The sequence below is a fragment of the Phalacrocorax aristotelis genome, chromosome 1 (genome assembly GCF_949628215.1).
Source record: "Phalacrocorax aristotelis chromosome 1, bGulAri2.1, whole genome shotgun sequence".
Classification (NCBI taxonomy): domain Eukaryota; kingdom Metazoa; phylum Chordata; class Aves; order Suliformes; family Phalacrocoracidae; genus Phalacrocorax; species Phalacrocorax aristotelis.
The window spans coordinates 57,887,071-57,900,581 of NC_134276.1; the positions used below are offsets into that span (position 1 = coordinate 57,887,071).

At 47.3% G+C, this 13,511-nt stretch overlaps 1 protein-coding gene across 1 annotated transcript in view; it reads left to right on the forward strand.

Moving 5' to 3' along the window:
- The window catches only part of DNAJC3 (DnaJ heat shock protein family (Hsp40) member C3), a 35,999-nt gene extending 34,496 nt beyond the window's left edge, over positions 1-1,503 (forward strand). The window contains exon 12 of the mRNA XM_075089748.1: positions 1,272-1,503. Coding sequence (XP_074945849.1) covers positions 1,272-1,429 — 158 coding nt within the window. The 3' untranslated portion in view covers positions 1,430-1,503. The remainder of the gene's footprint in view (positions 1-1,271) is intronic.
- Positions 1,504-13,511: the final 12,008 nt, after the last annotated feature.

A 13,511-nucleotide genomic window follows, 5' to 3' on the forward strand; every position in this document is an offset into this window, starting at 1 on the left:
GCAAACACTTCTGGTCAGAAAACCTTTTTCTGTTTTAATGTGACTTTTGTTCATAATTATGTACACGAATGAGGAGGTCTATATACTAGAAGTGTTTGAGATGTTGTTTGCCCTCTCAACACCTCCAGGACGTTTTCATCTACTTTCTCCTTGGCACTTCTTACGTCATGTTTACCATTCTTGTCAAACCAACTGGGCCAGAAAAGTAACACCAGTCGCATTTGGGTTTTGTAGTGCCATCTGTAGTGCTTTCTATCTCTTCTTACTGCAATGACATTCTCACCTTTCATCCAGATATTTAGCCCAGGCCTTGTTGGTTATGTAAAGGAAAACTATAAAGCTTGTGGACCTCTGAGACTCCGAGCTTTGATTCGCAAGCTTACTATCGTAGGGCTGCGGTGTACTTTGAGGCAATCTTCCACATTCCTCCCTCAGCCAGTCTCATGCTTCCCCCCTAACTTACTCCTTTGCTTCCCTGCTCTGCCTTGATAAAATGGGTGTCCTGAAAAAGTGCCGGATGATCAAAAACCTTGCGGTGCTTGCAGGCTGCTCGAAAGTTATATGCGGGTGTAAATAACAGAGTAGTGGTGTAGCCTGTGACTTGTCTGTAGGTCTTGGGGGAGGCTTTCAACTTTGTCCCCACTGGACAAAATTATTTCAAGAACATGCCTTCTGCCTCCAAACTGCTGTCTCCTAGACAGCTCTCTGCCTGAACGGTTTGTGGAAAAGATAGAAAACATTGGGGCTCTGCATGCTGACTTTTGTGCTCCTGCTGAATGATCAATATTGGAATTTATTCGTTGCAAAGAATTGGTAGGATATACAGCATGGTCTGTCCTCAGACTATCCCGAGTGAGTGTGGCTATGAGAGAGTTAGGTCCAATAAACTCATTGAGGACAAAACATCCCAATTATTTGTGGGACACGGTTGGTCAAATTGCAACTGTCCTGTCCCTGTTGAAATTCGTACCTGTCCTACTGGACAGCCAAGTGCTGTCTTGCCGTGTTTTAAACTAAATGACTTGTTTGAAATTTTTCATACAGTGTTTTCACACAGTTGGTCTCTTCTCTGGCAGTCTCCTGGACAGCTTTGAAAAACTCCCAAGTAACTGGGTTCTACAGATGCTGCCAATACAAGAGATAATTGCAGCTCTCTGGCCCCGGGGGCATTTCTGAATTCTAACCTTGGGGGGGTTATTGCTCATCAAAGATGCTTGGTGTTACTGCCCTAATGACTCTGCCATGATTCCACCTGGTTTTCTTTCCTTCAGAAATGAGGCGGAAGTTTGATGCGGGAGAGGACCCACTGGACGCAGAGAGTCAGCAGGGTGGGGGCAACCCTTTCCACAGGAACTGGAACACATGGCAAGGATTCAACCCCTTTGGTTCTGGAGGAGGACCATTTACATTCAAATTTCACTTCAGTTAGAGCCAAAACTGTTTTGGTGGCTGCTGGTGGTTTTTTACTTAATTCATTGAGAAATAAAAAGTCTCTCAGTTCAAGACCCGGAATCTTAATTTCTAATGTTGTCCTTAACCCAGAGTCTTACTGCACTAGAAGAAAGCTCCTTCTTTCTTATTAGTATTCAGAGAGTTTGCTTTGTGGTGAACTTGACAAGCTTGTACTGGTTGGGGGGTTTGTTACTGCCTATGTATTTGTTGTGGATACGCAGGATGTGTTTATTCCTATGGGTGGAAAAAACAGTAAGAGGCTCCTTAGGACAACACTTACAAATTTAGGACTCAAGTATATGCTTAAAGGTAAAAATGCATGTAAATATTTTTTTGAATCAGGGCCTAATAAGCGTGGGAAGGGTAGTTACAGTAGTCATTACGTTAACAAATTGTTAGTTGTCATGCTCAGTAGAATGATCCATCTCTTGGTATTCTTAAAAGGAAACCCTAGTGACCACCTGCTGTGTTAGTGTCGGCAGTGCCCTAGGTAGGGTGAGGAGGCTGCCTGCTGGATGAGTCTTGAACAATCGCTCTGAAAGAAGAATGCTTGTAAGTAATTGTATTTGAAAATGTCTACTTGCTCTATTCATTAACCTGAAGTGAATTGGGATGATTTTCTTGGTGGTAATTGTCAAATACGAAAGTAAAAAAAAAAAAAACCAAAAAGCAACCAACCTGATTTTTTTGGAAGGACTTTTTCCGAGTGTGATTTGGGATGTCTAAGTGTCATTTTTTTGAGTATTTTGCACTTTAACAGAATACATGCTTGAGATTTGAGCAAAAAATTTGATGTGACATTTCCCTGACTATGCAGCGATTTGTTACTTCTCTGTGCGTAAACTCAGAACCAACGCAGGTCGTGAGCAGAGCGTACTGCGGGCTGTAGGAACAGGGTGTTAACTCCAGCCTTCTCCCTTAATACAACTTCACTTCTGCTGGGTGGTACAACAGTGAGTTAATCCGATGTGAAGTTGTTTGAAGTAATTTTATGTTTTGTGTAACAGTCGCAGTACTGTAAAAACAATTGCCTGTGTGCGAAAAGGACTGACTTTCTATTAGCCAAAAGTCTGGTTTATTTTTTTCTATACGCAGGCAGCTAAAATTGGTTTAGTCTGTCAATCGAACTGTGTGTCTGCAACGTGAAGTATTGCCAGGACTGCAGCTTCTATGAGTGAACAGTCTTCTCATTCTGTAACCGAATATATCGTAATTACTGATGAGTTTCAGCAGCAGCCGTTTTCTTAGAATGCAAGAATCGCAGTTCATCAGTGTTTTCCTGATAGGATTTTAACTGGAAAACAATAATCAGTTGATAGGGATATTCTCTCACTTCAACTCGTGGCATTGGAAAGCATAAGCAACCTCAGTAAAACAAATGAAATCAGCAAATTAGGCCTTCAGCCTGAAAGTCGGGTTTTTATTACTGTAATTGGAGTTGCTATTGAAGCATAACCCTTGTCTCCTGCCTCGTATACTTTACAAACATAATTGTGAGGCCGTGTGGCTTCCTAAGATGTTTTTCAACAGCCATTTACAGGTCAGTGTTTGTTCAGCAGAAATTTATCTTCAAGCTGAAGCGTCGATATGGTGATTTCCAACAGTTCATGGTACAAAAACACCTCAGCAGCCTATCAAACTCCAGCATCAGATATTTTCCAAGTTGAATGACTTCCTAGAAGTTTGGCTTCTGCTTCTGACCTATCTGAAAGCTTTTTATTGAGACTCCGTAGAAGATGCTCAGGATGCTGTTGACACCGTTCTAGGCTACAGTGGTTCTCGTAGGACTTCTAGGGCTCAGACATAGGAACTTGCTGCACAATAAATAACCTGTTACCCTGTGGGATCAGCTGATGCAGACAGCTCTCTGCGCATGTGCGTTTTGCTCACAGCAAGCAAAAGATGGGTTGGTAGCGTTCACGTACAACAGCCTCTCTGGGCTGTCGTCAGCCCTCCGTCCCCGAGGGATGAGCAAGACCCAGCCCCGCGTGCTGCGTGGTGGGCTGGGTGGCTGCCGCATGGTTTGCCAGTTGTGTGTTGGCGTGCGAGCCGTTGCTCTGTATAGACACTTTTATATTGCTTTGTTCACTACAGAAGGGGCTGTTTTTACTTAATATTGAATGACCAGCGTAAGCAATATGTCATATTCTGTACATAGAGGGATGTTGTTCAGTTTGAGGAAGTCACAGTAAGTACCACAGACAGCTATGTTTGTGTGCTAGGGGAGCGCTAGAAATGATACGTCGTCTATTCAAAGACTACCCTTGTTCGGCTCTTTCCTGTACTCATTCCTCTCCCTTCTCTCTTAAGAAGCTATAGCTGAGAGAATTGTTTCCTGTTTTTTAATTATTTTTATTTTTCAAGGGAAGGAACAAGGGTCCCTCATAAATACATTATTCATACAAGGCGCCGATGTTAGAGCAGCGCGTATTTGTTTCTGTAAGGCAATGGGCAGTTCTGCTGTACACTGGAAGCAGTCAGGAACAAAAAGGATTATGTTTATTTTGAGAATGAATGGGAAAGGGAAAATGGCATATTTAGGGAAAAAAAAAAAAAAAGGCTTGCATGTGGTCAGAAGGAGGAAGATGATTCATGCATGAATGCTGTTCACAGCTTCCTTCTGAGGAAGACAGTGTCTTGAAAACAAAAAATGACAACGGAGAGTAAGGCTTTCTGACATCGAGCAGCCGCTGATTACAAACGAGAGCAGATGCTGGCTTTTAGCTCTAAGGTACTCCTGAAAATACAGAAAGACAAAGTTGTGTTAAAAAGAAAGCATTTACGTGTCAAGGATCTCCAGAAATGGTGACGCGTTTCCTGATGTGGCTTTAGGACATGAAGGGCTGGTAATGCAGCACCGAGCGTTATCGGTGCCGGCAATGCACAAGGAAGCTGAATGCGCCTTTTTATTTATTCGTGGGTGTCTGTAGTGCAATAATGTTCAGTGACTGAACATTGAAGTAACCGTCTTGTTAATTTGTAAACCCTGAGATGTGCATGAAGCATCGTTACGATAATTGGCCTATATGTAGATGGCAACTTTCTCCATTGACTTCTCTCTTGCAGTTTTAATGAACTAGTTTCCAACTTGTTTTAAAATGGAGGTGGGGGGAGCGTATTTTACTTGATACATGCTTAATACTGATGTATTAATAAGTCAGTATTAAAACGGATTCAAATGTAATTATACATTTAAAAGCTCAAACTTGTGACATATGCAGAAAATGTGTCAGCTTAAACTTAAAAAAAAAAAAAAAAAAGCTTGTTATCGTTTCAGTTTTCAGACCAGTGTTTGGAATAAGAATTATTCTTCTGTTTAGGGCTGTGATTTGTAGGAGCTTTGCTGGAAACTAGCCAGTATAGCATAGCGGGTTAGTTGTATTTAAAAGTGCCTTATTGTAAGGTATCGTTTGTTTTGCTCTGTAATTACACACTTCTGTCCATAAAAAAAAAAAAAAAGAACGGGAGAATAATTTTTTTTTGCCCTCTGCAAATCTCAAAGTAGCAGTTTTATGTTTTAAGAAGGATAAGTAAAGCTAGCCAGAGATTTATCAAATGTTTCAAATTATGAAATGTCTTTATATAAAATCATAGATCTAAAAAGCAAGAACTGTTTGGTTTTTTTTTTCTAGAACTGTGGGAATTATTTTATGGTATTTTTCACAATAAAGATATTTATGATGACAAGAAAGCACTGCAGCGTCTTTGTCTGCCCTTCTTTCCTCATACTGCTCTCCGAGTTTGAAGTTAGAGCCGTGCAGAAATGCACTGAAAAGCTGCCAAAACGCTGGCTTGGGGGTTACGGTAAAATTTCATTAGCAGCTAACGCGAAAGTTGTCAGGTTTTAACAAGTAAGGTGCGGAGCGGAGCAGCGTTTGGATACTTCACACATGGGCTTCAAAACCTGGTTTTCCTCCCTTTAGCCAGGCACAGCTGGTTCCTGCCTGTGGGTGCAGCCCTCGCTCCTTGTAGCTGAGCAGGAGCGCGGCGACGCGTTGTATTGTACATAGAGACGTTTGACAAACGCGCGTAGGCCAGTCCCTAGCGCTGGGCTGGCCGCTGGGCCTGAACCAAATCCCAGCCAGTCTTTCTGGGCAGCAGCTGTCCCAGGAAAGCCTCCGCCCCCCCGCAGTGGCTGGTGGTGTGAGGGGAGAGGAGGAATCCCCGCTGCCCCTTCTCCTGAGGTGGGAACTTAGGGCCAGCAGCTCTGCGGAGAGGAGGTGGGTGGCTGAGGGCATGTGGGATGTGTGAGGTGAGCGGGTGCTCTCAGTGTGATCTCGAGGCAATGATGAAAAGTCCTTCGAAAGACAGTAAACTGATGTTTAAAAATTATTTTACTTTAATCCAGTGAATGTTCCAAGGGGGCTGACAAAAGTACCAGAACTTGGAAGGCAGGTGAGAACTTGCTGAGCCTGCGGCAGTTGCTTAGGCAGCAGCTCTTTCAGCTAGACTTCAGGGCCAGCTGAAGAGAACAAGAGGCAGCGCAGCTCCGCAAAAGCGGAGTCCGTAGGAGGCTGGAGCAGAAACTGCACCTTGGGCCTCTGAGCAGACCGTGTCCTCACAGTACTCCGGCAGAGCTTGAACTCCATCCGCAACTTCACCGAAGAAAGCAGCAACTCACACAGCACCATAAAGCACCACTGAGGGCCCGTCTACTCGCCTACGTAACCCCTGCGCAGCCACGTGAGGAGTGAAGCGGAGTCATTCCGTGGCCCTGCAACGATGACAAACCTGCCTGAAGTCACCCGGAGCACGTACGCACGCACGAACGGCGATGTGAATAACTAAGCAGCTCCTCATCGGTCGTCAGAACGTGCGTGCCATTTTCTTAACCTCTTCCTTAGAAACTGTTAATTTTTAGAAGTTCCTGGTTGGAAGCAATTTACTGTATGCTCTCTCGTGCATATAGGCAGTGGCGAAGGGCACGGACGTGCGCACAGCTGGTGAGAGCGAAGGTGTCTGAGCCCAAAATTACATGGCTTGCAGCTGCCAAATGTGTGAAAGTGAACACAGACGACAGAAGGTGAGATGAGATTTTTTGGGGGGTGGTTGGAAACAAGGGCTTCTTCAAGAGGACAGGTCCTACGTGAGATTCCTTAGCGTGGTTCCCCAGTGTCTGTCATGGGGAAGCCTGTGGCCTGCCTGTCAGGTATGAGCACTTCAGGCTTTCTTGACCTCAAAAAAGCACGTCAGTGAGAGGTGCAGGTACGGTCTGGGAGGGATTCCTGAAATCTCAGCTCGGGGATGAGCGGGGAGGGAGCGGCAGCAGGAGCGCAGGGTTGAAGTTTGGGCAGTTGTGAGGTCGGTGGTGTGTTTGTCTTCAGGCTCGTAGCTGTAAGCAGCGTACCCACCTAAGTAAGGACAGGAGGGGCACACAGAGTACAGAGGCAGGAGAAGCTGCAGGTAGAGTCACAGGTGAGCAGCTGTTTGTCAGGGCGTATAGTGTTGCCAAGTTCTGGCAGTTTTCAGAGCACTAGGGAGTGGTGTATCTCCTGTGTCGTCTTCCTAAATGTGAAGAATTTCTACAGGTGAGACATAATTTCCCTAATGTTGTAACTGCAAGACTCACTGTGCTTTAGAGAATGCCAGATGCTTGCAATAGGGTTGCTCACATTTAGGGTGGCGAAGGATTGAAAACATGGTGTTATTGCACAGCATGTCCATATGAGAGGTAAATCGTAGTAGAATGACGGCATGCCTCATGCATTTGAATGAGTAGCTGCAGCTATTGGGCCCTGACAAACGCCGCTGCTAAAAGCTGTTACGTACATACACAGGGACGACCTATGTTTTGGATAAGATACCTTAAGCTTAAGGAGTGCGTCAACTTGACCGTGTGTCATCAGTCTGTTATACCTGGAAGTGGAATTTAAAAACAGTCAATGTGACAAGTCAACTGCGAGGAACCACGCTGGCAAGCTGGCTTCTCAGAACTGAACTCGTGGAGAAAAAGTGACCCTGCTTGAAAGTGCCTTTGCTCTTGGGCCCTCAAGGGAGAAGTTCTGGTTGCTCCTGTTTCACCTGCACCATTCTGTGGTGAAAGGGAAGGATCTGCAAGCAGAGGGAGTCTCTTTTCAAGAAGTCCAACAGCTCAGGACCCAGCTTGTACACACTCTGATGGTACCACAACCCTTTCACAAGGTGCAAATCCGGCTACTCGCTGTGCGAGGCAATGTCTGCGTACTGCCCAGTCAAGTTGTGCTGTGCTGGGAAACGCGGACCTTACGGTACGGTAACCTTGGAGATAAAGCACCTCGGAGGCATAGAGAGACCAAGCACTTCCAGGCCTGCAATTTCATATACATATATGTCTGTACAGAAACATTATTTTTTGCAAAGGGAGAATATAATTACCTGATAAAAAAAAGGTCAGCAACCATGTAACTAATACATACTTTTATTAATATTTTTCATACATGTCTTCAGGTTAAAAAGAAACGTGAGCACAGCATTGATTGGTTATTTATACTTACGGCTTAAAAATAGGATCAAACTGCTGTGTACAGCAAAAGGCACTTTAGAAACGATCTACACCTCTGTATTTTGCAGTTGTCAAAATCTGGTCCAGAGTGACACACTGACAACTGGAGAAAGCTAGTGATGCGACATCCTTTTCAAGATTTCTGGCAATGTGTGATGAGATGCTGTCAGAATGATTCATTCAAAAGAGTGAGGGTTCAAAGGTAAAAGAACCACGCTCTCCCATCAGCTGAGAGATTTAGGCTCAGCGCTACCAACTGTGGCTGTAATTGTGCGACTCCTGCCTTCGGGAGAGGAATTCGCAAACCAAATTGAGAGTTTCGACATGCACTTGGCTGAGAAGTGTCAGAAGGAGCTGCTGGGACATGTCTGACACTCAGAATGAAATCATAGCTAATGAGTGATGGCTCGAGACTGTCCTCTTACAGGCTCGCCTCACTGTGAGCATGCCCTCTCAGGCAGTGGAAGAGCACAGAATCACAGAATGGCAGGGGTTGGAAGGGACCTCTGGAGATCATCTTGTCCAACCCCCCTGCTTGAGCAGGGACACTGTTGTGGTTTAGCGGCAGCTCAGCCCCACACAGTCGCTCGCTCACTCCCCCACTGGTAGATGGGGGAGAGAATCAGAAGGGTAACGCTCGTGGGTTGGGATAAGAACAGTTTAATAATTAAAATTAAAAGAAACAACAGTAGAAATGCAATATAAAGGAGAACGAGAGGCGCAAAGCCCCGGGGGAGGGGGGAAGGGAGGGGAGAGGGGGAACGAACTGCCGAAACAAACCGCACGCGCCGCAGCCGCTCGCCGCCCGCCGACCCGACGCCGCGCCGCCTCCGCGCTGCCACTGCCCCCCCCCAATATATTGGTCATGGTGTCACATGGTATGGAATGAACCTGCCATTGGCCAGTCGGGGTCAGCCGTCCCCACCATGGCCCTGCCCCTCCCAGCCCCCCTTGCCACGCCACGCGGCAGAGCGCGGGAAGCTGGAAAGGTAGCCGACCCCCACGGTGAGGAGAATTAACCCCTTCTCAGCCAAAACCAGCACATTCTCCACCCCTTATTCCATACCACTTACACCATGCCCAGGTCCCATATGATGCAATACAACCGTACCAACCACCACCCCTCCCCTTCCCATCCTTTAACATAATACACAGACATCATTCCCTTAGTTCATGGACCTTCCCTGTAAAATGTCCATTAAAATGTCCATTGAGTTCACCCAGTCCATGACTCTGGGCTCCATCTGTTGTATCAGTCTTTCCGGGTGGGAGAGATGGTGTGTGGCGTTGGGTTGCTGCATACCGAGTCAGTCATCGTTCCATCACTGCTGCACGGCTTGTTTCATAGTTGATCTTCCATGGGTTGGGAGGCTCGTACTCTGATATCATTGATACAACACAGAGGTGACACACAGTATTATATAGCAGTTCACATTGTGCCATTCAGTTCATTGACTGTTTTCACCCAAAATCAAATCCCCTCGAGGCACACATCGGATTTCTCCATCCTCCTGCATCGCCCACCAAGTGCACCCAGGTCCTCGAGCAAAAGCAATCCCATGAATGGGTTTGCCTTTGCCAGAGGCAGGAAGAACCCAGACTGTTTTGCCCAGCATACTTTTTGTGTGCACTACAGGGACTCTATCCCCTTCCACAGTATGTAGGATTTCTGACTGGGCAGGGCCAGCTCGGTTGGCAGATCCCCTCATGTTGACTAACCACGTGGCTTTTGCTAAATGTGTATCCCAGTGCTTGAATGTCCCACCCCCCATTGCTCCCAGTGTAGTTTTTAACAGTCCATTGTACCGTTCAGTTTTCCCAGAGGCTGGTGCGTGATAGGGGATGTGATACACCCACTCAATGCCGTGCTCTTTGGCCCAGGTGTCTATGAGGCTATTTCGGAAATGAGTCCCGTTGTCTGACTCAATTCTCTCTGGGGTGCCATGTCGCCACAGCACTTGTTTCTCAAGACCCAGGATAGTGTTCCGGGCAGTGGCGTGGGGGACAGGATATGTTTCCAGCCAGCCAGTCGTTGTTTCTACCATTGTAAGCACATGGCACTTGCCTTGGCGGGTCTGTGGGAGTGTGATATAGTCAATTTGCCAGGCCTCCCCATATTTATATTTCAGCCATCGTCCCCCACACCACAGAGGCTTTACCCGCTTCGCTTGCTTGATTGCAGCGCATGTGTCACATTCGTGGATAACCTGTGCAATAATAACCATGGTCAAGTCCACCCCTCGATCACGAGCCCACCTGTATGTTGCATCTCTCCCTTGATGGCCTGAGGTGTCATGGGCCCACTGAGCTAGAAATAGTTCACCCTTATGCTGCCAGTCCAGATCCACCTCAGCCACTTCAATCTTGGCAGCCCGATCTACCTGCTGGTTGTTTCGATGTTCTTCAGTGGCCCGACTCTTGGGGACATGAGCATCCACATGACGTACCTTTACAACCAGTTTCTCTACCCGGGCAGCAATATCTTGCCACAATGTGGCAGCCCAGATGGGTTTGCCTCTGCGCTGCCAGTTGCTTTGCTTCCATTGCTGCAGCCAGCCCCACAGGGCATTTGCCACCATCCAGGAGTCAGTATAGAGATAGAGCACTGGCCACTTTTCCCGTTCAGCGATGTCTAAGGCCAGCTGGATGGCCTTTACCTCTGCAAACTGGCTCGATTCACCTTCTCCTTCAGCAGTTTCTGCTACTTGTCGTGTAGGACTCCATACAGCAGCCTTCCATCTCCGGTGCTTTCCCACAAGGCGACAGGACCCATCAGTGAACAGGGCATATTGCTTCTCATCTTCTGGCAGTTTGTTATACAGTGGGGCTTCTTCAGCACGTGTCACCTCCTCCTCTGGTGATAATCCAAAATCTTTGCCTTCTGGCCAGTCCATAATCACTTCCAAGATTCCTGGGCGACTGGGGTTTCCTACTCGAGCCCGCTGGGTGATCAGTGCAACCCATTTACTCCACGTAGCATCAGTTGCATGGTGTGTAGAGGGGATGTTTCCTTTGAACATCCAGCCCAGCACCGGCAGTCGGGGTGCCAGGAGCAACTGTGCTTCAGTACCAACCACTTCTGAAGCAGCTCGAACACCTTCACATGCTGCCAATATCTCTTTTTCAGTTGGAGTATAGCGGGCTTCAGACCCTCTGTATCCCCGACTCCAAAACCCTAGGGATCGACCCCGGGTCTCCCCAGGTGCTTTCTGCCAGAGGCTCCAGGTAGGGCCATTCTCCCCGGCTGCAGTGTAGAGCACATTTTTTACATCTTGTCCTGCCCGGACTGGCCCAAGAGCTACTGCATGGACTATTTCTCGTTTAATCTGTTCAAAGGCTTGTCGTTGCTCAGGGCCCCATTTGAAATCATTCTTTTTCCGGGTCACTTGATAGAGAGGGCTCACGATCAGACTGTAATTTGGAATATGCATTCTCCAAAAACCCACAACGCCCAAGAAAGCTTGTGTTTCCTTTTTGCTAGTTGGTGGAGACATGGCTGCTATTTTGTTGATCACATCCATTGGAATCTGACGACGACCGTCTTGCCATTTGATTCCTAAGAACTGGATTTCTCGTGCAGGTCCCTTCACCTTACTTTGTTTTATGGCAAAACCAGCTTTCAGAAGGATTTGGACTATTTTCTCACCTTTCTCAAAAACTTCTTCCGCTGTGTTGCCCCACACAATGATGTCATCAATGTATTGAAGGTGTTCTGGAGCTTCTCCCTGTTCCAGTACAGTCTGAATCAGTCCATGGCAAATGGTAGGACTGTGTTTCCACCCCTGGGGCAGTCGATTCCAGGTGTACTGGACGCCCCTCCATGTGAAAGCAAACTGTGGCCTGCACTCTGCTGCCAGAGGGATTGAGAAGAATGCATTAGCAATATCAATTGTGGCATACCACTTGGCCGCCTTTGACTCCAGTTCGTATTGAAGTTCTAGCATGTCTGCCACAGCAGCACTCAATGGTGGAGTGACTTCATTCAGGCCACGATAGTCTACTGTTAGTCTCCACTCTCCATTAGACTTCCGGACTGGCCATATGGGACTGTTAAAGGGTGAGTGGGTCTTACTGATGACTCCTTGGCTCCTCAGTTGGTGAATGAGTTTATGGATGGGGATCAGAGAGTCTCTGTTGGTGCAATATTGCCACCGGTGCACTGTTGTGGTGGCGATTGGCACCTGTTGTTCTTTGACCTTCAGCAACCCCACCACAGAAGGGTCCTTTGAGAGACCGGGCAAGGTAGACAGCTGTTCAGTTTCCTTCGTCTCCAAGGCAGCTACACCAAAAGCCCACTTGTAACCTTTTGGGTCCTTGAAATACCCTCTCCTGAGGTAGTCTATGCCAAGGATACACGGAGCCTCTGGGCCAGTCACAATGGGGTGCTTCTGCCACTCATTGCCAGTTAGGCTCACTTCGGCCTCCAATACAGTTAGCTCTTGAGATCCCCCTGTCACTCCAGCAATGCTGATGGGTTCTGCCCCTATATAGTTTGATGGCATTAAGGTGCACTGTGCGCCGGTGTCCACTAAAGCTTTATACTCCTGTGGGTCGGACGTGCCAGGCCATCGGATCCATACAGTCCAGTAAGCCCGGTTATCCCTTTCCTCCACCCGGCTGGAGGCAGGGCCCCTCTAGTCCTGATCATGGCAGTCACAACTCACTTCCTGTAAATGTGAATCAGGAGTCCCTCTATTACACTTAGAAATAAAATCTGCGCTTCTACTCCTCTGTCTGGGGACTTGCTCGCTGGAAACTGGAGCAGCAGCTTTCCTGGAAGAGCCTCCCTGAGTGACTGTTCTTCCTTGCAGTTCATGTACTCGTGCCTGTAGGGTCGAAGTAGGCTTGCCATCCCACCTCATCATGTCCTCTCCGTGGTCACGCAGGTAGAACCATAGGGTGGCCCGTGGTGTGTATCCCCTTCTTTGAGCCAAAGGACGCTTATTCCTAACAGCTGAGACACTGCTCTGTCGAGGTGGGGAGTAGGACAGATCTTCTTTGAGTTGCTGGACCTCTTGGGATAGTTTCTCCACAGCAGAGACAAGCGAGGAAGAGATATTTGTGTCGTAATTCCGGAGTCTATCTATCACCTACCTCTGCCACCGTTGGTGTCTCGTCATCTTTCCAGGACATCACTGCCAATGAGTTTGCATGCGAAGATGGTGCGCTCCGTACAAACTTCCGCCACATGGGTCGTGTGCACTCGGCTTCATCTGGATCTTTGGATGACCGTTGATCATCCAGGTCACCATAAATCACCTCAAACACAGCTAATTCCCTGAGATACTGGATGCCTTTCTCCATAGTTGTCCATTTTCCTGGGCGATATGTAACATCTTCTTTAAAGGGATACCTTTCCTTCACTCCAGACAGGAGTCGCCTCCAGAGGCTGAGGGCTTGTGGTTTTTTTCCAATTGCTTTGTCAACGCCCCCTTCCCCAGAAAGGGATCCCAATTGTTTGGCTTCTTTTCCCTCTAGTTCCAGGCTACTGGCCCCATTATCCCAGCATCGGAGCAGCCAGGTGGCAATGTGCTCACCTGAACGACGGCTATAATCTTTTCGCATATCTCGCAACTCG